Genomic DNA, 22,852 nt, shown 5'->3' on the forward strand with positions numbered 1-22,852 from the left:
AATTTTAGGGATGCAAATTTTTACACATGTACATACCTGTCTCATTTATCAATACGACGAAGACCATCTACTCATCCTAGGATTAAGGTAGTTGAGTTCTATGAGTCCACAGATAACTGAACAGGCCAATCTGCGCCTGAAAGAGTCTCTGGCAGTGGGGACAGGAAATGGTTGCGGTTGGCAGCTCTGTTCATCCTGGCTTGCCTGCATTCTTCATTCATACTGTAGTGGTCCTGTTGGCCTTGCATGCTTTGGAACCTTTGTGGACAACTGATTGCCATGTTCCTCTGTCTTGCACTAACTGCTGTGTTGTGGTTGATGGCGAAGGCCTTCAGTGAAGTTTTAAACACAGCTTTGAAATGCTTCTTCTGTCCACCTTGGGAGGGCTTCTCATGCTGAAGCTCACCAAACAGCAGTCTTCAACCTGAGGTTGAACACGGAACCATCAATCCGATACCTGATGCCAGTGCTGACATCAGTGTCTCTGATACCATCTCTCAGTATGGCTGAGAACATGAGGCTGAACAAGGTGGGAGCAAGGTCACAACCTTGTTTCACTCCATTGGAGACGGGGAAAGGATCAGAGGTCTCTCCTGTGTCCTGAACCCTTGCCAGCATGCAGTCGTGTAGTTGTCATGCGATGGCAATGAACTTTCTGGGGCATCCATACTTCACCATGATTCTCCAAAGGCCCTCTCTACAATCGGTATCAAAGGTCTTGGGTAAATTGATGTAGGTAGAGATCTGTGTTCTGCTCCTGACAGTTCTCTCTTCCCGCGATCTTTCCAGGAGCCAAGCTGGCTCTCTGATAGGAGGCGTTCCTTGAGATGTGCAATGAGCTGGTTGAGCAGAACTCTTGACAGGACATAAGAGGGCAGATGCTAATGAATGGCATTTGCTCACAGAGCCTAAAGGTGCCCTGACACTTGCACAACTTTGATCCGCACACTTGCACGCACTCTACCGTGCAGGAGAATAAACTCGTTGTAAACCATTCTAAACTGTGCGTGGCTTCGTGCAAGTACGTAAATAAATTTTGGAAAGGTTCAAAATCTCCATCATGCATAAATTACGTGAACATTTTGTGTGAACAATTAAAAAACACTACGTGTGAGTGCGAGTGTTTGCATCAGCACACAGCACCACACCGCAGCTTATCTGATCGATAACGAGATATTAAATCTATCATAAACATACTTTTACAGCTCCTCATGCGAATGAATTGAATATGCAACTGTTTTACCAAGCCATTACAATATAAACATTACAAATAATTACCTTTTAGATGTTACAAATATGTTCTCCACCTCATGTAGTGCATGAGAGTGAGGAAAAAAAGGTCCAGCTGAAACAGTCCTCTGTGATTCCAGAAGTGATTAGAGGTGTTTTCAACAACCAACTCTGAGAGAAAATGATTAATCCACTACGAAATAATTATTTCATGTACGCAGCATCCAGCGCACAAAATGCATTCAGTGGAACAAAGCAGGTGGGATTGTCACGATGAAGTGCATGCAAGTGTGCGTATCAAAGTCGTGCAAGTGTCAGGGCACCCTAAATTAGAGGTGGGCGGAGCGATCCTAATATCAATAATATCGATACCAATGCTGGTATTGATATTGAACGTTCCTCATGTAAAAACATTGATACTCAAGCTTTTTTTTTTCTCCCGCACGCACTGACTGCTGCGGATGCAGATTCATCAAAATCTACTGTCTGTCTGTAAGAGCAGCGCTGTGCTGTGTCACACAACACGGAGCAGAGCACCCTTGTATTGTGGTTTGTCAGCCCTCTACCTAGGAGATTTTAAGTTGTGATTTTTTTAATTTTTAAACAAAAATGTTGGTTATGATAAAGTATTTTGTTGTCACGTACAATGTTTGGCGAAATTCTATCCTAGGTCCTTTGGATCCTTTGGATCTATGAGGCTTAAATATGAAAAAGTATTGGTATCGATATCGGCGATACTGGGCCTGTATTTACTTGGTATCGGATCAATACCAAAATTCCCGGTATCGCCCACCTCTACCTTAAGTACTTGAAAAGCACTTTTGTTTTACTTTTTCCTTTATGGGACTTCTGAGCCCCCCCACGTCACACACTTACAAAATACTAGTTACGCCCCTGGAGCGTAGGATTTTTGATTCTGGTCAATGGCGTTAGCCTAAGGCTAGGCTACTTTTTAAGGGCTAGTTGTGTTTTTTGGTAAAAGTTGTCTGCACTGTAGGGGGTCGTCAGGCGTGAAAGTAAAGGGGAAAGGTGAGAAGGAGCGCAGGAGGCGACCCGAAAAGATCCAAGTATGAAAGGAAAAGTGGGCTTAAAGCCGTGACGTTCAGTGGAAAGAGGGAGGGACGGCTGGTCTCCATTAGCTGAAGCCTGCGGGGGGACAAACACTCTGCCGCTGCTCACCAGATTTTCTTCCTATTTTTTTATTTTTTAGTTTTAATTAGCCACGGAAAAACCCTACATGATTTAAAGAGGGCAACTTGTTCTGCACCGTGTAGTCGACTGTTCGAGAGGGATTTTTTTTTTTTTGGTCTTTCGTGAAGGTGAGTGGACAGATTTAAGTGTTCTTCCTCAGAGCGCTGCTCGGACGCCGCTATGAAAACATTTACCAGCTTGTTGCTGTGCAGCGTGTCCTACTTTTAGACCATTACCACTCTTTTGTCTTATTTTAGCAGCTGTTTTGTTCTGTTCGCGCACTTTTCCTGTGAGGCTCTTATTTTTTTTTTAACACTTTTTTTTTATATACCGACCGACTGACTTTATGAGCGCGTGCCGCGAGGAGTTTATTGTATGAGCTTTGTGACGTAATTATGTAAGAGTGCGTTTACCGTTATGTTAAAGAGGCGATATTGCGCACATAAAAAGCTGCCAGCATTTCTTGTTGAACTTGTAGCTGAGGGCCGAACCTTTTGTTCGGTCCTGTTTACTGATTTAAACGGCTATTTGTTGTCAGCAGGCTACTTTAGTGGACCCACTTCTAGGCCAAATAATGATTGACAGGCTCTAATGTTAACGTTTTAGGAATGATTTTCCACCCTCTGGACACGTGTTTGTCCAAGAGACGTTTATCGCATTTTGCACTAAACCACAGACAGACAATTTCAACCATATTTTATTCCCTGGATTTGGAAAAGCTTTGGCATGTTGATTGGTTTTTGGCCAGTCCCCCTCACCTTAACTCAAAAACTACAAATGCTACAATCTTGTAAATCTCCATATTATTAAGGAGATATAATGATTAGTTGGAGTAACATCAAATGCATGATGGAAATTAGGAGCAGGTGTGGTTGAAGATGTTCCATGTATTTTGAAATGAGTTTAGTTGCTTTTATGTGCAGCACAGTGGCTTAGTGGTTACCAGTGTTGCCTCACAGCAAGAAGGTCATGGGATCGATTCCCACCTGTGGCATTTCTGTCCCATGGAGTGCTCCAGCTTCCTCACACATCCAACGACATGCAGGTTAGGTTGATTAGAAGCTGTAAATTGTTTGTGCGTGTGGGTGTGAATGTGTTTGTCTATGTGAAGCACTCTGACAGACTGGTGTCCTGTCCAGGGTGTACCCCGCCTCACGCCCTATGACTGCTGGGATAGGCTCCAGCCCCCTGTCACCCTTAATTGAAGTAAGCAATTGAAGATGAGTGTGAGTGTCATTTATTTGTAAAGCCGAAGTCTGATGTTGCCCCAAGAGTACTGCTGATTCTTTTAAGAGCCTTGTTTCTATTTAAATGTCTGTTTTATGTTTGAAATGCCAATTTATTTGTTAAAGTTGAATCGGTGAGTGTTTTTCTTGTTAGGCTGACTACAAATGATTCCTGTCATTACTACTTTTGAACACCTTCTCTCTTGCTCGCTACTTTTTTTTTTTTAAATCTTACACTCCACAAATGACTTCTCAGGAAACATAATTTTGTATGCTCAGTGGGTACAGTGTTATTCTAGGTATATTGGTAACCTTGAATGCATTTAGTGTTATACTTGCTGAGCTAATACTACAATGCACCAGTGTGGAAAAATGTTTTTAATTGACTTTAAGGGGAACTTGAATGTTTTTTATCCCGGGCACCATTGTTAAGTGTTTTTGTAAAGAAACTCTTTCAAACAGCAGATTATACAGGCAGCTACTTAGTTTAGCTTTTGCCCTGAGTGAAACCATGAACCCAAGACATCTAAAAATGGAGCCCACGTTGAAAAATGCCAGTTTTCTTTCAAAACTGACAAGACTATGTTGGGGAAATAAAATAGATGTCATGTATTTGAAAATTCACCCAGGTAAAAATGCAGTATTGTTGATCAAGCTAAGTTGAGCAATTATCATAAAATGTATTGGACTGTTGGTAGAGGTCCAGATATAATCACATACAGGATATTCTTCAGGCAATCACAGTTACATGTGCACATGATATCCAATACTGGTCTGGATCACTACCTTGTCCAATTCACAGCGCTTAATATTCTACCTGGATCCTAACCCCAAACCTTGATGAATGGTAAATGGACTGCATTTATATAGCGCTTTTCCATCCTCATCAGACGCTCAAAGCACATCAATACCTCACATTCACCCCAGTGTGAGGCTGCTGCCATGTAAGGCGCCCACTACACACCGGGAGCAACTAGGGGATTAAGGACCTTGCCCAAGGGCCCTTGGTGATTTTCTGGTCATGCTGGGATTTGAACCAAGGATTCTGTGGTCTCAAGCCAAATGCTTTAACCACTAGACCATCACCTCCCCTGATCTCAATCACATTAAGGCCAAAAAAATGAGATGCAAGTGATTCGCTACATACTTGTTGAAAGGTGCTGTCATGTACTTGGTAGGGAGTCTTCTTGGGTTCAGATCTGTATATACTTGTGAAAAATGGGTAATAGTGTACAGGATTTTCATCAAGTCAGGGCTCTACGTTGAGCCCTAGAGGTCACTTGCCATTCCAGGCAAGTTGGGGGTCAGATCTGCATTTGTGCTCAAAAGTTGTCATACGCTGGTAGAATTTTTTTTTTTTTTTTTTTTTTGGCCATTTTTTACAGAATATGAATAATGACACAAAAACTTTTTTTTTTTTCTCACTCATGGTTGGGTGAAGGAAGCCATGGGCAGCACAGTGGCATAGTGGTTAGCACTGTTGCCTCACAGCAAGACGGTCGTGTGATCGATTCCGACCTGTGGCCTTTCTGTGTGGAGTTTGCATGTTTCTTGCCACATTTAAAGACATGCAGGTTAGGTGAATTGGAAACTTAAAAATTGCCCAGGTCTCCCAAGCAAAAGAGATCTCTGTCTCAACGGGACTAACCTGGTTAAATTAAAATTTATTGTGAAACAATTGTGTTTACTCTTTTTAAATCATATTGATAACAGACACTACACAAATGACCCTCATCAACAGTTTGCATCCACCTGTTCTTAATGCTGTCTATTGCCCCCTTTAACATCAGTGACAGCTTGGAGTCTTTTGTGGTAGTTGTGGAGGCGGCTCTCTGATGGTAAAGCTGCCACTGAATGTGTCTTGGACGAAGAAATACAAACAGTATGGCACTCTATGGTAAATCTGCATGGAGTAGACAGTTCTCAAAAAAACTGAGTGAGTGTGCAAGAAGAAGAGAGAGGAAAGACACCAAGACACCCAGACAACCCAGAAGAAGTTACAGGCTTTGTATCATTTTGTATCACTAGTTATCCAGCTTCATGATGAAGTGGTATAGAGGAGGATTAAAAAAAAAAAAAAGACCTGAAACTTTAGCTTCAAATTGCCAGAAGGTTCATCTGAGATGCAAGCCTAGATTTGATCTGTTTTAGTGAAAGAATATCGTTCTCCGCTGTAATCCATTATGAAGTTAAGAGGGGTGATGCAAAATTTGTAAAGTTTGTATTTCTTCGTAATCAACATAAATAAAGTCCAAGACACATTCAGTGGCAGCTTTACCATCGGAGAGCCGCGTCCACAACTACCAGAAAAGACTCTAAGCTGTCATTGATGTTAAAGGGGGCAACACACACTATTAAGAACGGGTATGTAAACTTTTCATCAGGGTCATTTGGGTAGTTTCTATTGTCATTATGATTTTAAAGAGTCAACTCAGTTGTTTGACAATAAATTGCTTCGCCCAACAACTAACCCCAACACCACAGAATGCCACAGGAGAGCTTTCCTACCTGTGCCAATCAGACTGTATAATTCCTCCCCCTTCTGCACAATGAATACATCGTGCAGAAGGGGGAGGAACAGTTACTCAGAGTAATTTCTTGTACTTATTGGGAAAAAAAAAAAACTGTCCACTGTTTCTGTACTCTGGGAAAAATAATTTCCTTCGGAATAAATAAAGTTGATTTTAGCTTAACCATGAGTCATTCATATTCTCTGAAAAATGTCCAAAAAAATAAATAAATTCTGCCAGGGTATGTAAACCTTTGAGCACAACTGTACATACTCACCGCATGCCAATTTAACCAAATAATCCAAATATATATATATATATATATATATATATATATATATATATATATATATATATATATATATATATAAACCATATGGATTTGAATCACGTGTGATTACATCAGCCAAGCTTGAACCCTCGTGGGCATGCGAGAGTTTTTTCACGCCTGTCGGTGACGTCATTCGCCTGTGAGCACACCTTGTGGAAGGAGTGGTCCAGCAACCTCGTCGGAATTCCTTTGTCTGAGAAGTTGCTGAGAGACTGGCGCTGTGCTTGATCAAAATTTTTTCAAAAACTGTGAGGCACATCCGAGTGGACACCATTTGAGAAATTCAGCTGGTTTTCTGTGAAAATTTTAACGGCTGATGAGAGATTTTGGATTGTTTCTATCGCTGTAAGGACTTCCCACGGAGCGGGACGTCGCGCAGCGCTCCGAGGCGACGTCGTCATCCTGTTTCAAGCTGAAAACCTCCAAATTTAAGCCTCTGTAGACCCAGGACGTCGTGAGAGAACAGAGAACTTTCAGAAGAGGTCGGAATCAGCAGTTTATCTGGACATTCCACTGTTAAAGGAGATTTTTTTAATGAAAGACGTGTGGACGGATTGGCTCGCCCGCCACAGGAAAAACGCCTCCGTTGGAAGCCTTAAGGACAAGTTGGACCATGCCCTGCTGTTAAACAATTTCTCAGATACTCACTCAACTGAAAGCCACCAAAAGCCGCCTGGATTTTACAAATGGTTATCAACATGGAGGTGTTTTTCCTGTGGCGGGCGCGCCAATCCGTCCGCACGTCTTTCATTAAAAAAATCTCCTTTAACAGTGGAATGTCCAGATAAACTGCTGATTCCGACCTCTTCTGAAAGTTCTCTGTTCTCTCACGACGTCCTGGGTCTACAGAGGCTTAAATTTGGAGGTTTTCAGCTTGAAACAGGATGACGACGTCGCCTCGGAGCGCTGCGCGACGTCCTGCTCCATGGGAAGTCCTTACAGCGATAGAAACAATCCAAAATCTCTCATCAGCCGTTAAAATTTTCACAGAAAACGAGCTGAATTTCTCAAATGGTGTCTCGGATGTGCCTCAGTTATTGAAAAAATTTTGATCAAGCACAGCGCCAGTCTCTCAGCATCTTCTCAGACAGTGAAAATCCGACGAGGGGGCTGGACCACTCCTTCCACAAGGCGTGCTCACAGGCGAATGACGTCACCGACAGGCATGAAAAAACTCACGCATGCACACGAGGGTTCAAGCTTAGCTGATGTAATCACACGTGATTCAAATCCATATAGTTTAAAAAAAATAAATAAAACTGTTGATTTCTTTTCTACTAGACCTCGTGTGTGTGTGTGTGTGTGTGTGTGTGTGTATATATATTTATATATATGTGTATGTATATATATGTGTATATATATATATGTATGTATGTATGTATATCTGTGTATATATATATATATATATATATATATATAAATCAGTCACATTGAGTATCTCTTGATTCATAGTCCCAGTCTGATACTTGTATTTTCAGAGATATTGCAGAAAAACATAATACAAGTGCATTAAAAGTCAATCTGTTGTGAATGTTTGACAAGTTAACAGCTCTGCCATGTACTTGGGGGGAGGGGTCACCTTTAATAAGCTATTCCTTTCTAAATTTTTTCTAAAGTTAAGTAAACCATTTTTTTATATAGTTCCTATAGGCTACATGTTGTTTGATATTATCTAAATTATTTTAGTTGCGAGCATAAGTTTACAAGATAATGAACTATGGTTGCCAGATCAGTGTATACATCATGAAAATTACATTTTCCCTTGAATTCATGAGTGGTACATCCATTTACAGTATAAATAATTTGATAAAAAAAAGGCTGAACTTGTTTGATAACGGATTGTTTTCAGAAATTCAAGGAAATCATAAACATAAAAGGGGCGGGAGAAGTCAAACTGGCTCCAGATTTCTGAATTTGAGAATACCCCACCCCCCCCACCCCATCAGTGTAATGTGAAAAGCCTTAGGTTTTGGACTGTGGACAGACAAACACTTCATCTTTTCCCAACTGCTTTAATATTCCCATAGTTTCTTTTTTCTAATATGGAGGGGAAAAATGAATTTCAAATGCTCACAGGCCTAGCATGTGCGGCTCATTAACTTCTTTGCAGATGGGCTAAAATAGTGAACTGGATCCATGTGTTAAAGTCGGCAGGTTTTTATTCTGTTAAATGATATCAGCAGCTAATTTGACTATGGACTTCCTTCTGCTGATAGTGACGTCAGTGAGTAAAATCAACTGGTGCATTCTTTAGCGTGCACAGTGTTGGCCCTTCAGGTCATATGGTTGGAGACAGGCGGTCTCCAGAATTCTGCTCATTCCAGTGTGACAGATGTTTTAAGTAGGCATTCACTGTGAATCTGTTTGACAGGATGGCGCTGGACGGGATACGGATGCCCGATGGCTGCTACGCTGATGGGACGTGGGAACTTAAGATGCATGTGACCGACCTCCGCAGGGACGTGTCGCTGAGGGTCACCGGGGAAATCCACATCGGTGGAGTCATGCTTAAACTCGTGGAGAAGCTAGGTATGCTTATAAGTCAAAGTGGTTTGTCTTGAATGCAATACATACTTGTGCATAGTCAAGCTGAATGATTTATGGATTAGCAGAAAAATAACCATAAGTTTTGTTAATCGTCAGTAGCTTTTTTTTTTTTTTTTTTTAAATCATATATTCTGTCCAATGGGGAAATTCCTTTTCTCTGTTTCTAGAGAACAATCTGGTAATAAACTGTTGAATGTTTTATCCTGCTTTTAAACTGTGTAAATCGTGTTTTATACTGGTTTATGCCAGATAAATTTGTTTTTTTTGTTTGATAAAATGACTTTAAATCAGTGATAAAATGTTTTAAATGGACCTTATTCTGGTTTAAATTACAGGTAGCCTGTGTTTAAATGGTTTTGTACCAATGTTTGGGCAGTTAAAATGGTTTAAAACTATTTCTCATATATTTAATATGGGTTTAACCTAGATTTGGTTTATTTTTCAGTATTTAAGCAGCTTGAAATCAGTGGTAAAATGTGTAAAACTGGCTTTGGTGGATTTTTTTTTTAACCGTTATGTACCATGTATAGAATAGTTAGACATTTTTTAAAAGCATTTAAACATGCTTTATACTGGTTTAAACTACATATAGGATTATTTTTCTGTTTAAATGGCTTTAAACCACTGATAAAATGTCTTAAACTGGTTTTATTCTGAAATTATATGTGATGAAATGTCAGGAGTATGTATTTAGTTCATGCACTTGAATCAAAGTTTTCTGTGTGGTGTTGTCAGGTTTTGTTTTTTTCCCAACTTTTTTGGTTTCCGAATTCTTTTTTTCAGATCATTTTCACAGAACATTGTTTATTTCTGCTATGTACAATTTGTCATTGCTTTTTGGCACTTGGTTTCCGACTGATAACTCGAAGATAGACAGACAGGCATAAAATTGGAACCTCCATCCAATTTTGGTGGTGTAGGTAAACCCATAACAGAAAAATGAGTGAGTGAGGCACTTTTGATTGAGATCTAAAGCAAAATGTACACCAGATGGGGTTTTACATATTAATTCAAATGTCCACAAAATCCGCAATCTGGATCAGATCCAGGTCAAACTTTGTCAGGCGATAGTGAGTGTCAGTCTGCTTGAAAATTGAATCAGTTCTTGACTATCAGGATATGAATCCTCTGTTTAAAAAGAAAAAAAAAAAAAGAAAATTCATAACCATATATGAAAACTGAATGGCTGTTCACAAACAGAGAAACAAGCCAACAGGGGTGAAATAGCACAACCTCTGCCCAACTTCGTTGCCGGAGGTAAAAACCAGTTTGACATTTTGTCACTGGTTTAAATGACAGATAATTTGGTTTTGACTAAACTGTTGTTGGAGTGGTTGTTTTTAAAGTGCATTTTGCCTGTTTCAAGAGCACTTTAAGGCAGTGTTTTGCTAACTTATTAATTTTTTAATAAATACAACTCCAAACCAGTGGCGTAAGTTAAACAAAAATCTGGATTTTGTACAGTTGGACACTTAAGTGAGAAAACATTAATTTGAAGCTGTCTTGCGGGTTGTGAGAAATTGTGAAATGGTAATCCACTGTGTACCGACTGACATGCCTTGTTTCTGTAGATATGGTTCTTATTGGCAACCAAAAAAGCTTATTCCTTTAACCTCTGTGTGGTCTTGCAGTAGTACAATGTCAGTGTCTGATTAGTTATAGAGACGCTTCCAACTTTAGTATGTTTGGGACAGCATGCGCTGGTTTGTTTTTCAGAGAAAATTTACCGTTTGTTCAGTACATATCCTACATGTCCAAAGTACTAAATAAGTGGAATAACTGCATGACTGTTATTTGTTGCTTTAAACCAAATGAGTCCTCTGGCAGGGGGGTGGGATTGCAGTAGTTTGGATTCCTCTTTTATTGGTTTTCCAACGTGCTGTCCAGTGAACTGTTGTTTCTAAGAATTTGTAGTGAATCCAGTCAGGTGAGACTCAGAGTTAGTCCACGCTTTAAGATATCAGTGTTTCCACTTGATGCCTTGCTATTTTCCACTTCTCAGCGGAACCAATATTAGGGTTTTCAACAAGTTTATCTTTGAACTTTGGAAATGTTCAAATTCTTGCCTTGGAGGGAATCTAGGCTAGCAGTTCTCCAGTTATAAAGAAAGTATGCATTGTTTTTCTTCTCTTTATATATCATGCACCGTCTTGTAACTGCAGTTGTACACTTGACGAAGTTTGGGTGCAAGCATGCATAAGGGTCCTCTGTTCCAGCTACTTGAACACTGCCCTGTTTCATGGAGGCCAGAGAAAGGTCATTGGTGGCGGTGCACTTCGGGAGTGACAGCGTGTTTTGTCGGTGGCGAGTACATGTTCAGCATTCTTTCGGTGCTCCAAGGTTTTCTTCCCTGGCTGTCCGTGGTCCCATTTTTAGCTATCCTGTTAGAGCTTCATATAATTGAGGTCTTTGTTCATTGTGGTCGTTTGTGCTGGGCAGCTTCCATACCAGACTGATGCAGGGGAGCTTCTCCGTGTGGGTCGACCTGAATTCAGTCATGGCCCGGCTTTGCTCGTTGTCAGCGTTGCTCATGAGATTGATTTCTCTTGTGACATTGTGACACAAACTGAGCTGCTGAATTTCAGTGAATATTTTTGGTGGAAAAAAAATGTGTAATGTAGAATTTTTGATTTTAGAAATGAGAAGAAATAAATGGAAAATGTTGAACATTCTCAAAGATTCAGCTCCACTTCTAACCTGTGATGCTAATCAGCCACAGAGTGATTCAGGCCAATACATTCAAACCTGCTTGAGCTGGGATGGATCTTTGGATGAGATCTTTGATCCTCGCGCACATTCAGGTTGCAGTTGGTATTGCTCAATGCAAGTACCTTAGACTGGTACGAACTATCCCAGACTCTGCCCAACCTCATATTGGTCCTGAATTTGCCTTAAAGTCATGTTGTGTTACCCCACCGTTGGTTCAGTGTATTTGAAATGACTAAATCACAGTTATGATGCTGTCCAGTGTGATTTCAGTTGGATAAATATAAGATGGTCCATATAAATCCCATGTGTAACAGGAGGTTTTTTTTTTTTTCTTCCATTCTCCTCACTAAGTTGATTTCCCTTTCTTGATGACATAATAGTTTTGCTGATTCCTTGCACTTTTTGTCACTTCAGGATTCTGGCAGCTTGAGGTCTTCACATTCTTAATGGAAAGTGGTTTTAATTTTGTCAATCATTTGCTAAAGTAAAACAATGGAACATGTATTTAAGTTGCAGATCTTGGTTGCTGTTCCCGATCATCTACATCAAAACATCATTGTGCTTCTTCATTGCTGTAGTAATATTTGTGCTTCTACAGCTGAGTAGATCCTTTTGGAGCCAGTCATAATGCATGTAGTGATGTAGAATCAGTCATGTGTCTTTGAGGGGGACATTTCATTGGACTGTGTTTTCCCTCCTACACAGAGTCAACAGGTTGTTTATCCATTGTAATTATTAACCCACTCTGCAACATGGTTTCTGCATGGCTTCAGTCTGCATAAGATTCTACAGTGTCTCTGTTATACGAGTACAGGCTAAGCTATTCTCTGTTTGGACAAGAAATGTGAAGTTCCTGTTCGTCCAGAAAATGCATTTCTTGTCAGAATTATTAGCTTGGGCAGCCTTGTTTTGGACCTTTTTTGAGAAACTAAATACAGTGTTCCATCCCACTGGGGCTGACCCTTGTCACCAGTCCTGTTCATGGATGGGAGTTCGTGGCACAGTCACGCACCGGAGGGTGTCCAGCTTGGTGACACGAGAGTTGCATCTCTGCTTTTTTGCGGATGTTGTGGTTCTGTTTGCTTTTTCAGGCAGTGACTGCCAGTGTGCACTGAGCAGGTTTGAGGCAGGGTGTGAAAGGGCTGGGATGAGAATCAGCACCTCCAAATCTGAGACCATGGTCCTTTGTTGCCAAAGGGTGGATTGTCTTCTCCGGATCAGGGGAGAGTTATTACTATAGGTGGATGAGTTAAGTATCTCAGGGTCTTGTTCACAAGTTGGGGGGGAGGTGTAAGTTGGAGCTTGAGAGCAGTAGATGGACACTTCAGTCCTATTTTCTCATTTTAAACCTGCCATGCAGTGTACGTGATGTGTTTTTAAGGCCCATTTTCAGTATTGGTGATGCAGAGAAGACACACACATCCAAACACATAAAAGGTGTGCTGTATCAAGAAAAAATATACCAAAAAATAGAATGGTCCATTTTCAGTATTATACTGATGCTTGACGGGTTCACTTTAGGTCGGCACAGAGAAAGGAATTATGGGTAATCACATGGTGCACTGACTTTTTGACATGCAAACTTGTGCTCCTGCCAACATGTAACTGCTTTTCCACGTGTTAGCCATAAGCGAAGCAGACGTGCAGCAGTGCGTGAGTAAGTGGCCTCGAACAAACACCTTACCTACTTTAAAACAAGCGTGTCCTTCATGCTTGAAGGACACGCTTGTTTTGTTTGTCCTTCATGCTTGATGCCACTTGAGCACAAGTGCAGTGACTGATTCCTGTCCATCGTATTGCCGTCATGCACTGCAAATTATCAAGATTCATTAATTACATTTGAGGAGACCTGCTGTGTGTGCATTTGTTTTGTACATGTGTATTGAGTGTTTTACACACAGGGATTGCCTGTTAAGTTTGTGTGTACCATGCCATGGCTGCTGATCTCGAGAGATGCATTTATGCATGTTTCCGTACATGATCATGGTCGAGTTAGCCAGTGGATGCGTCTCATCCACACGCATCCTGCTTCCATCATTTGCCTCTTCCTGCAAGCTGCAAATCTCCCGTCCACATTGCAAGCTCAGATGGCCTTCGATAATGGATTAAATAGACGAATTCCAGGAAGGCACTTAGTTATTGATCACAGCAGCCATTGCAGTGCCCATTTCCACTGCAGCTCTCGAGCAGTACAATATTTAAAGCCAGCTGATTGACCAGCCTTTGGTCCCTGGGTACTCTCTTTGTCCCCGCTTTCTAAAAGCCAATATTATTACCATTTAGATGGGAAAACAAATGTTTAGGCATTAGCTGGAAGCAGTTTTATTAAATTTTAAAGAATTGTTGGAAGCTACAAAGCGTTTAGGTGTGGTAATATGTCGTTTACAGTAAGTGCTTGTCCTGTTATTGTTTTGCACAAATGCACCACCGTTTTGCATGCACTAAAGGTGCGCTTGATGCCCTCAGACTGATGGGTAACTGATGGGTTAGGCTCCACTGTCAGAAGTACTCTGGTTGAATTGGCTTATCAGGAAAGCTGAGGGTTGACGAACTGAAGGGGAGAACATGGGAGAGAAAGAAAAGGACTCGGAGGGAGGTGTGTGTGTGTGTCTGGTGAACGAGTGGGCTTTCTCTTTCCATCTGTCGTTCTCATTGTGACGTTAGCCACACTGCTAGCGCTAGAATTCCATAAAAGTCTTTGACGAAGCAGGAAATGACTTCCAGGGTTTGGCATGTTCTCTGGTCGCTGCCGTCATTGCTGGATTCTCTGCTGACTGCTTCATCCTCCTCCCCCTCTCTCAGCCTTGCTTTCCTTTCAGTCCATTTTCACCCCTTTTTTTTCTTTCTTCACTGATATATAGCTTGTGGAAAAAAGCATTATTGTCCCACTTTTAATAAACAATGTCTTGGACACGCCTCACATTACCAACTGTAGTTTGAATAATCAATGCATTAAAGTTCCCATTGTCCTAATATCAACCACCATTTCTGACCCAGGTTCATGTATGCTGCCCACTCAGTGTTCTAAAAATAGAGCTAAAAAGCAAACTAATTGGTACAGGGTGACTGTGGTAGTTCACGACGTTTCCACTGAGAGTTTGTAGTTTTTGGCTGAACCACCACCAGCCAACCATGGAAACGTTCTCTGCATGTCTGGTGGGGGAGAATGTGTTTTGTATTCGATGACCTACATATGGATATCACAGTTGATTCAGTAAGTTTTCATCCCAGATTCCTGTTATTGTTGCCCTCGCCCCACCCGACGGCAATAACAGGGCAACAGCATTCTCATGTGTCTCATAATCCACTCATATTTCCCTGATGATTACTCTGTCCTGTAAGTTTTACAAAGTACAACCCTAATTCCAATGAAGTTGGGAAGTTGTGTAAAATGTAAATAAAAACAGAATACGATTTGCAAATCCTCCTCAACCTATATTCAGTTGAATACACCACAAAGACAAAATATTTAATGTTCAAAGTGATAAACTTTGTTTTTGTGCAACTATTTGCTCATTTTGAAATGGATGCCTGCAAGGATTCAGTTTAATTTAATTAGCTTATAATGCGCCAAATCGCAGCAAAAGCCATCTCAAGGCACCTTACATAAAACAATTCAACATAAAATTTAAATAAATAATTAAAAATGAATAAAATTTTCAAATACATAAATAAAAACAGAAGTAAAATAATAAAACAGATAACAAAAACTATTCATAAGAAAGAGAATAAAAAAAAAGCTCTAATAAATGCCACCCATTTACTATTTAATTCAAGATTCTTTATGTTTTTAATTTATTCCATAGTAGTGCTTTCTTGTGCTGTGCTTTGAATGTTTCCTTGCGCTGTTTGTTGCAGGCTGTGGTGAGCAGAGGGACACTGGCTTCTGACAATAGAGCGCAGGTTTCATTAGGAAACAGACATGATTTCAAACAGGATGCTCAACTTCCTCCAGGCTTTTAATAACAGTTTTCATCCCTCTGCCACACTTCCACTCCCACCCTCTTAGCATGTACATGATTTTTTTTTTTTTTTTTTGAGGGTTTTTTCTGTGTTGAGCTGAGGGGTATTCAGAATCTTGCATCCCTGCAGGCAGCTAAGAGTCGAGATGGGTATTGTTTTCATGATGGTGTGAGAGCTGTGGATAATACGTACGGTCCTCTCCTTGTCTTGTCCTCACACACACGCACAGATCAGATGTATCACCGTGTATGAGAGTCTTTGATTGCTATTTTGGAGCCATCATAAAAATCTGCAGGGATGGCTTGGCAGGCTGCGTAATCAAACTCCTGTCCAATCTCTTCATCAGGAAGTAGTTAGTGTAAGTAGTGGTCCTGCCCTACCCAGAGGTTTCCTGTTTCAGTTGCAAGATGCTCCGGTGATTGCGGTGTGTCTGCACCTCAACTTTTTGGCCTAAAACTTCATTCTTACCGCAGTGTTTCTTTTCTGTACTTTGAGGCTCAAACGTAAGAGGTGTTTTCTTTATACAGTGAGTCTGTTTTGTTTCCAAAGGCGGGCTTGATGATGCAGCAGATACTGTGACTTGAATGCAAAGTCAGCATATACAACCCCTGGCAAAAATTATGGAATCACCTGCCTCGGAGGATGTTCATTCAGTTGTTTAATTTTGTAGAAAATAAGCAGATCACAGACATGACACAAAACTAAAGTCATTTCAAATGGCAACTTTCTGGCTTTAAGAAACACTATAAGAAATCAGGAAAAAAATTGTGGCAGTCAGTAATGGTTACTTTTTTAGACCAAGCAGAGGGGAAAAAATATGGAATCACTCAATTCTGAGGAAAAAATTATGGAAGAATGAAAAACAAAAGAACGCTCCAACACATCACTAGTATTTTGTTGCACCGCCTCTGGCTTTTATAACAGCTTGCAGTCTCTGAGACATGGACTTAATGAGTGACAAACAGTATTCTTCATCAATCTGGCTCCAACTTTCTCTGATTGCTGTTGCCAGATCAGCTTTGCAGGTTGGAGCCTTGTCATGCACCATTTTCTTCAACTTCCACCAAAGATTTTCAATTGGATTAAGATCCGGACTATTTGCAGGCCATGACATTGACCCTATGTGTCTTTTTACAAGGAATGTTTTCACAGTTTTTGCTCTATGGCAAGATGCATTATCATCTTGAAAAATGATTTCATCATCCCCAAACATCCTTTCAATTGATGGGATAAGAAAAGTTTCCAAAATATCAACGTAAACTTGTGCATTTATTGATGATGTAATGACAGCCATCTCCCCAGTGCCTTTACCTGACATGCAGCCCCATATCATCAATGACTGTGGAAATTACATGTTCTCTTCAGGCAGTCATCTTTATAAATCTCATTAGAACGGCACCAAACAAAAGTTCCAGCATCATCACCTTGCCCAATGCAGATTCAAGATTCATCACTGAATATGACTTTCATCCAGTCATCCACAGTCCACGATTGCTTTTCCTTAGCCCATTGTAACCTTGTTTTTTTCTGTTTAGGTGTTAATGATGGCTTTCGTTTAGCTTTTCTGTATGTAAATCCCATTTCCTTTAGGCGGTTTCTTACAGTTCGGTCACAGACGTTGACTCCAGTTTCCTCCCATTCATTCCTCATTTGTTTTGTTGTGCATTTTTTATTTTTGAGACATATTGCTTTAAGTTTTCTGTCTTGACGCTTTGATGTCTTCCTTGGTCTACCAGTATGTTTGCCTTTAACAAACTTCCCATGTGTTTGTATTTGGTCCAGAGTTTAGACACAGCTGACTGTGAACAACCAACATCTTTTGCAACATTGCGTGATGATTTACCCTCTTTTAAGAGTTTGATAATCCTCTCCTTTGTTTCAATTGACATCTCTCGTGTTGGAGCCATGATTCATGTCAGTCCACTTGGGTGCAACAGCTCTCCAAGGTGTGATCACTCCTTTTTAGATGCAGACTAACGAGCAGATCTGATTTGATGCAGGTGTTAGTTTTGGGGATGAAAATTACAGGGTGATTCCATAATTTATTCCTCAGAATTGAATGAAGTCCATATTTTTTTTCCCTCTGCTTGGTCTAAAAAAGTAACCATTACTGACTGCCACAATTTTTTTTTCTTGATTTCTTATAGTGTTTCTTAAAGCCAGAAAGTTGCCATTTGAAATTACTTTAGTTTTGTGTCATGTCTGTGATCTGCTTTTTTTCTTCAAAATTAAACAACTGAATGAACATCCTCCGAGGCCGGTGATTCCATAATTTTTGCCAGGGGTTGTATTTTATAAATCAGGGTCGCATATACTCATAAGTGCAATACTGTTTTGCCCCCTACTGAAGTATTATGCACATAAAATTACTTGGTGTTGCTCCAAGTAAATTTCTCCTCATACAGTTATCTGAGTAAGTGAATTTCATATACATGTACAAAAAATAATCTTTGAACCTCACTCTATTTATGAATAATTTAAGCTGCTAAGACAAGCTCACTTTTTCATCAGCTTAGTCATATTAAAACATGGTTATTAAGCCTGACAGTTAGGTTGTCTGAGAGAATTCCATTTTTCCACAAATTGCTGAAAAAGAAATAATGGGTATCACTGGGGCAGCTACAGTATTTTAGAGCTATCTGTAAACAAAATCAGGCTGTGTTCTGCCAAACTTTAAAATTGCATAGTGGAGTTAACACGTACTACAACCTTTATTCAGTTCTTTAGGGACTATTTACCCACTGGTGATACTGATACGGTAAACCTTTATTGAAGGTTCAGCGTCTGCTTTTGTTGTTTGTTTAAGCTTTCAGTGTTGCTAATACGGGGGCAGGGCATGCAATATGAGATTGATATCTGGAAATGGCAGGAAAGAAACTGTTTGGAACCAACTGCTTTAATTGATGCAGGGTTGATATACGGCGCATCGGGAAAGTATTCACAGCGCTTCACTTTTCCCACATTATGTTACAACCTTATTCCAAAATGGAGTAAATTTATTTTTTCCCCTCAAAATTCTACTCACAACACCCCATAATGACAAGATGAAAAAAGTGGGGGGTTTTTTGTTGTTGTTGTTTTTTCTTTAATTTTTGCAAAGTTATTAAAATAAAAAAACTAAGAGCACATGTAAGTATTGACACCTTTTGCTCAATACTTTGTTCATGCACCTTTGGTAGCAATAGGGCACTGCAGTCTCGTTTGAACCCTGAATGATATCACAGTATTTGACCACTTATGGGGACAGCTGGTCACGTTGTGCGATATATACACAGCATAACTTCACATGGAAAAATGGTGTACTGTTTTGTTTTCGGTTGCAGTCACTGAAGCAGTTGCAAAAAGTGTTTTTTTTTTTTTTCTTTTTTTTTTCAGTTCCCAGTGGAGAAGGAAGATGAGGTAAGTGGGAGACGTTGTATCGGTAGGTGTTAGCCTACACAGCTAACCAGAGTAGCTGCGTTGTCTCGTCTCCAAAACCTCCTCCACACGTTTGTGCTCCGGGTCACATACAAACCGCAACACATGTCCACTTTCCCACCGCATCATCACTTTCTTTGCATTTTCACTTTGTTTGCATATAATTTGCCCAAAAACTCAGAGAAAATGACATGGATTTTTTTTCCCCTGGAAGTAGAGAAATTACATCATATTTTTACCCCTTTAGCGCTCGTCCTCAAACTAGACTGCGATGCACAATTACAGCTTCAAGTGTTCTTGAAAATGATGCTACAAGCTTAGTGCACCTATCTTTGGGCAGTTTTGCCCATTCCTCTTTGCAGCACCTCTTGGGCTCCATCCGGTTGTATGGGGAGTGTCAGTGCACAACCATTTTCAGATCTCTCCAGAGATGTTCAATTAGATTCAGATCTGGGCTCTGGCTAGGTCACTCAGGGGCATTCACAGAGTTTTCCTGAAGCTACGCCTTTGAAATCTCGACTGTGTGCTTAGGGTCATTGTCTTGCTAAAAGATGAACCGTTGCCCCAGTATGAGTTAAAGAGCACTCTGGAGCAGGTTTTCATCATGGATGTTTCTGTGTATTCCTGCATTCATCTTTCCCTCAAGCCTGACTAGTCTCACAGTTCCTGCTACTGAAAAACATCCCCACAGCATGATGCTGCCACCACCATGCTTCACTGTAGGGATGGTGCCTGGTTTCCTCCAAACATGATGCCTGGCATTCACGCCAAAGAGTTCAATCTTTGTCTCATCAGACCGGAGAATTTTGTTTGTCATGGTCTGAGAGTCCTTCAGGTGCCTTTTGGTAAACTCCAGTCGGGCTGCCATGTGCCTTTTACCAAAGAGTGGCTTCTGTCTGGCCACTCTACGATACAGGCCTGATTGGTGGATTGCTGCAGAGAAGTTGTCCTTCTGGAAGGTTCTCCTCTCTCCACAGAGGAATGCTGGAGCTCTGACAGAGTGACCAATGGGTTCTTGGTCACCTCCCTGACTAAGGTCCTTCTCTCCTGATCACTCAGTTTAGATGGGGGCGGCCAGCTCTAGGAAGCATCCTGGTGGATCCAAACATCTTCCATTTTACGGATGATTGAGACCACTGTGGTCATTGGGACCTTCAAAGCAGCAGAAATGTTTCTGTAATCTTCCCCAGATTTGTGCTGGCAGTCTCAGAGGTCTACAGATAATTCCTTGGACTTCATACTTGGTTTGTGCTCTGACATACACTGTCAACTGTGGGACCTTGTATGTAGACAGATGTGCGTCTTTCCAAATCATGTCCAATCAACTGAATTTACCCCAGGTGGACTCCAATTAAGCTGTAGAAACATCTCAAGGTCAATCAGTGAAAACAGGAGCTCAGTTTTGAGCTTCATGGCAAAAGGCTGTGAATACTCATATACATGTGATTTCTTAGCAGTTGTCAAATGTGAGTGTGAAGCTCACTTGCTGACGATGCTTTAATATGACTAGGGGTTTTTAAATGCTGCCAGTATATTTATATCATTTCCTCATCATTATCTTACAAGGACTTTTATTGTTGTGAAAACCTGGAAGGTGCAATTTATAAAATATCAGTCTGGTGCATCGTTTGTCTTGTCCCTTCCTTTTGTGACAAATATAGTAGTGCGTCCAGATAAAGGAAATGTTTGAGCTCTGGATTGTTGTTTTAACTCCACACAGCTGCGAGTCAATGGAGTAAACTGATATGGAGCTTTTGTTTAGCTCTCCAGCCCACATGTCTTTGGCTTCAATTTGCGTGATAGTCTGCATCTCTCTCTCTCTCTTACGGAACAAAGACCAGATTTCACCACCAACCTTTTTGTTCAGGTCTTTAAGAGCAGGTATAAAATGCACGCAAGTTCCATTCAAGCTTTTCATGTCTGTTAAAATAAGTCAGACGCTCTTTGCCTTTGTAATATAATTTTGTAATTTTCACACAGGTGTAGATTTCAGTTGAATTTTTTTTTTTCTATCAGCTTCTCCGCTAATAGGTTAGGAGTCAGATTGATTATTTAAACCCAAGACAGACCCATGTGGGGTTCAATGTCTTGCTCAATGACACTACGACACACTGACAAATTATTATTCTCTATCACTGGCCATTCTGGTGGCGAAGGACCTGCTCTACACTGAGCTCTAGCCTGGGCTACAGGTGTTCAACAGCCTGGTAAAATTAAACCATTGGGTTGGTGACAGGATTAGCATTCCACTCAATGTAAAAACGGCCATTCAGTTCAAAACCACTTAAGGATGGAGGCAGGTATGGTGCTAGAGTTTTAACCCATAGGGATCAGATACTATGTAATGACAGTGCATGGTCCCTCAAAACAGTCTAGCACAGGGGAGGGCAACTTGTTCCAGAAAGGGCCAAGAGGGTGCAGGTTTTCTTTGCAGCCACTGACTCCACCATGTGATTTCACTGATTAACTGAGTCCATCTGCTCAAAGTGATATTAATCAGTGAGATCACCTGGTGGAATCAGTGGCTGCAAAGAAAACCTGCACCCTCTTGGCCCTTCCTGGAACAAGTTGCCCTCCCCTGGTCTAGCACATACATTATGCATGTGGAAACCAGAACTTGTGGAGTTCTAATTATGCACATCCAATAAAAGTGTGCTCTCACCCCTGTGCACCAATGTCCATTCAACATTTTGAATCTGGGAAAATGCTGCTCAGAGCTGATGTTTGAGTGCAGCCTTGCTGATGGTATGGGACACACCGAGCCAATATGACTTATTAACTCCCGATGAGACCAGTTGGACAATCATCTGCTCACTGTGTACCCTCCCTAATATTTGGTCTTGTACAGGAGTAGCTGCGAATCATCTCCTCACCCAGGAAATCTAAAGCGGGTGACTTGGAACCTTTTGGGTGATTTGATATAGAATGACCCCCAATCATGAATGCAAGACAGTGACATATAGTTTGGATTCTCATATAAGTAATGTGGGCAGACTTTGGTGTTGGAGGAGATTATGTTGGGGTGTCGGGCCTTTGATAGCCTGGCAGCCTGTCCAGGGTGTACCTCGCTCAATGACTGCTGAGATTGGCTTTCATCCCCCTCTCCCCGTGACCTTTAACTGTTTATAAAATGGATGGATGCTTGGGGTGGTTGGAGAGCCTTGGCAAACCATAAAGTATATCAGTACTCTTCTCTTCATATTTTCCATCTCTCTGCTCTACCCGTGCTTCATTTGCTAATAAATTGGTAGTTCTCAGCACTTGATTGCTGCACACACCTGTTTTGTCGAAACGGGTATCTGGCAATAGGCCTGCTTAACAGAATGAACCATTCAAAAGCCTGAATACTGTAATCAGGAAATGTGCAACATGCATACTTAAGTTATAGCATGTTCCATCTGAAACATGCATGTGTAAGATTGGCAGCAGAGCAGTTCCTTGAACTTGGACGCATGGAGGCATTAGTGGCTTATCACAGTCCTGATGGGAGGCCTGGCATGTGATAGGAGGAGATGAATGTTCTGTATCTGGTCCATTAGTTCTCTGTAACAGAGTTTCTATGTAATATCATTACTCTGGTGGGTCCCTGAACACTTAATTGTGTAACGTTCTGTCAGGGAAGTGAGGGAGTACCCCATTGTTTTGCTGTGTTTGGGTTATGACACAAATGGATACAAACTATTTGTCTCTAAGGAGGTTGCTTGTAATAGTCTTCTGGCCTCTCCTAA

At 40.9% G+C, this 22,852-nt stretch overlaps 1 protein-coding gene across 4 annotated transcripts in view; it reads left to right on the top strand.

Moving 5' to 3' along the window:
* The first annotated feature begins 2,282 nt into the window (after positions 1-2,282).
* Positions 2,283-22,852, top strand: part of fermt2 (fermitin family member 2) — a 74,594-nt gene continuing 54,024 nt past the window's right edge. Inside the window, exons 1-2 of one of the 4 annotated variants that reach the window (XM_034159355.1) lie at positions 2,283-2,549; positions 8,860-9,017. In XM_034159355.1, coding sequence (XP_034015246.1) covers positions 8,861-9,017 — 157 coding nt within the window. In that variant the 5' untranslated portion in view covers positions 2,283-2,549; position 8,860. The remainder of the gene's footprint in view (positions 2,550-8,859; positions 9,018-22,852) is intronic. The other 3 variants (XM_034159356.1, XM_034159357.1, XM_034159358.1) reach the window with 3 other exon arrangements.

Source organism: Thalassophryne amazonica, chromosome 19, assembly GCF_902500255.1.
Source record: "Thalassophryne amazonica chromosome 19, fThaAma1.1, whole genome shotgun sequence".
Classification (NCBI taxonomy): Eukaryota; Metazoa; Chordata; class Actinopteri; order Batrachoidiformes; family Batrachoididae; genus Thalassophryne; species Thalassophryne amazonica.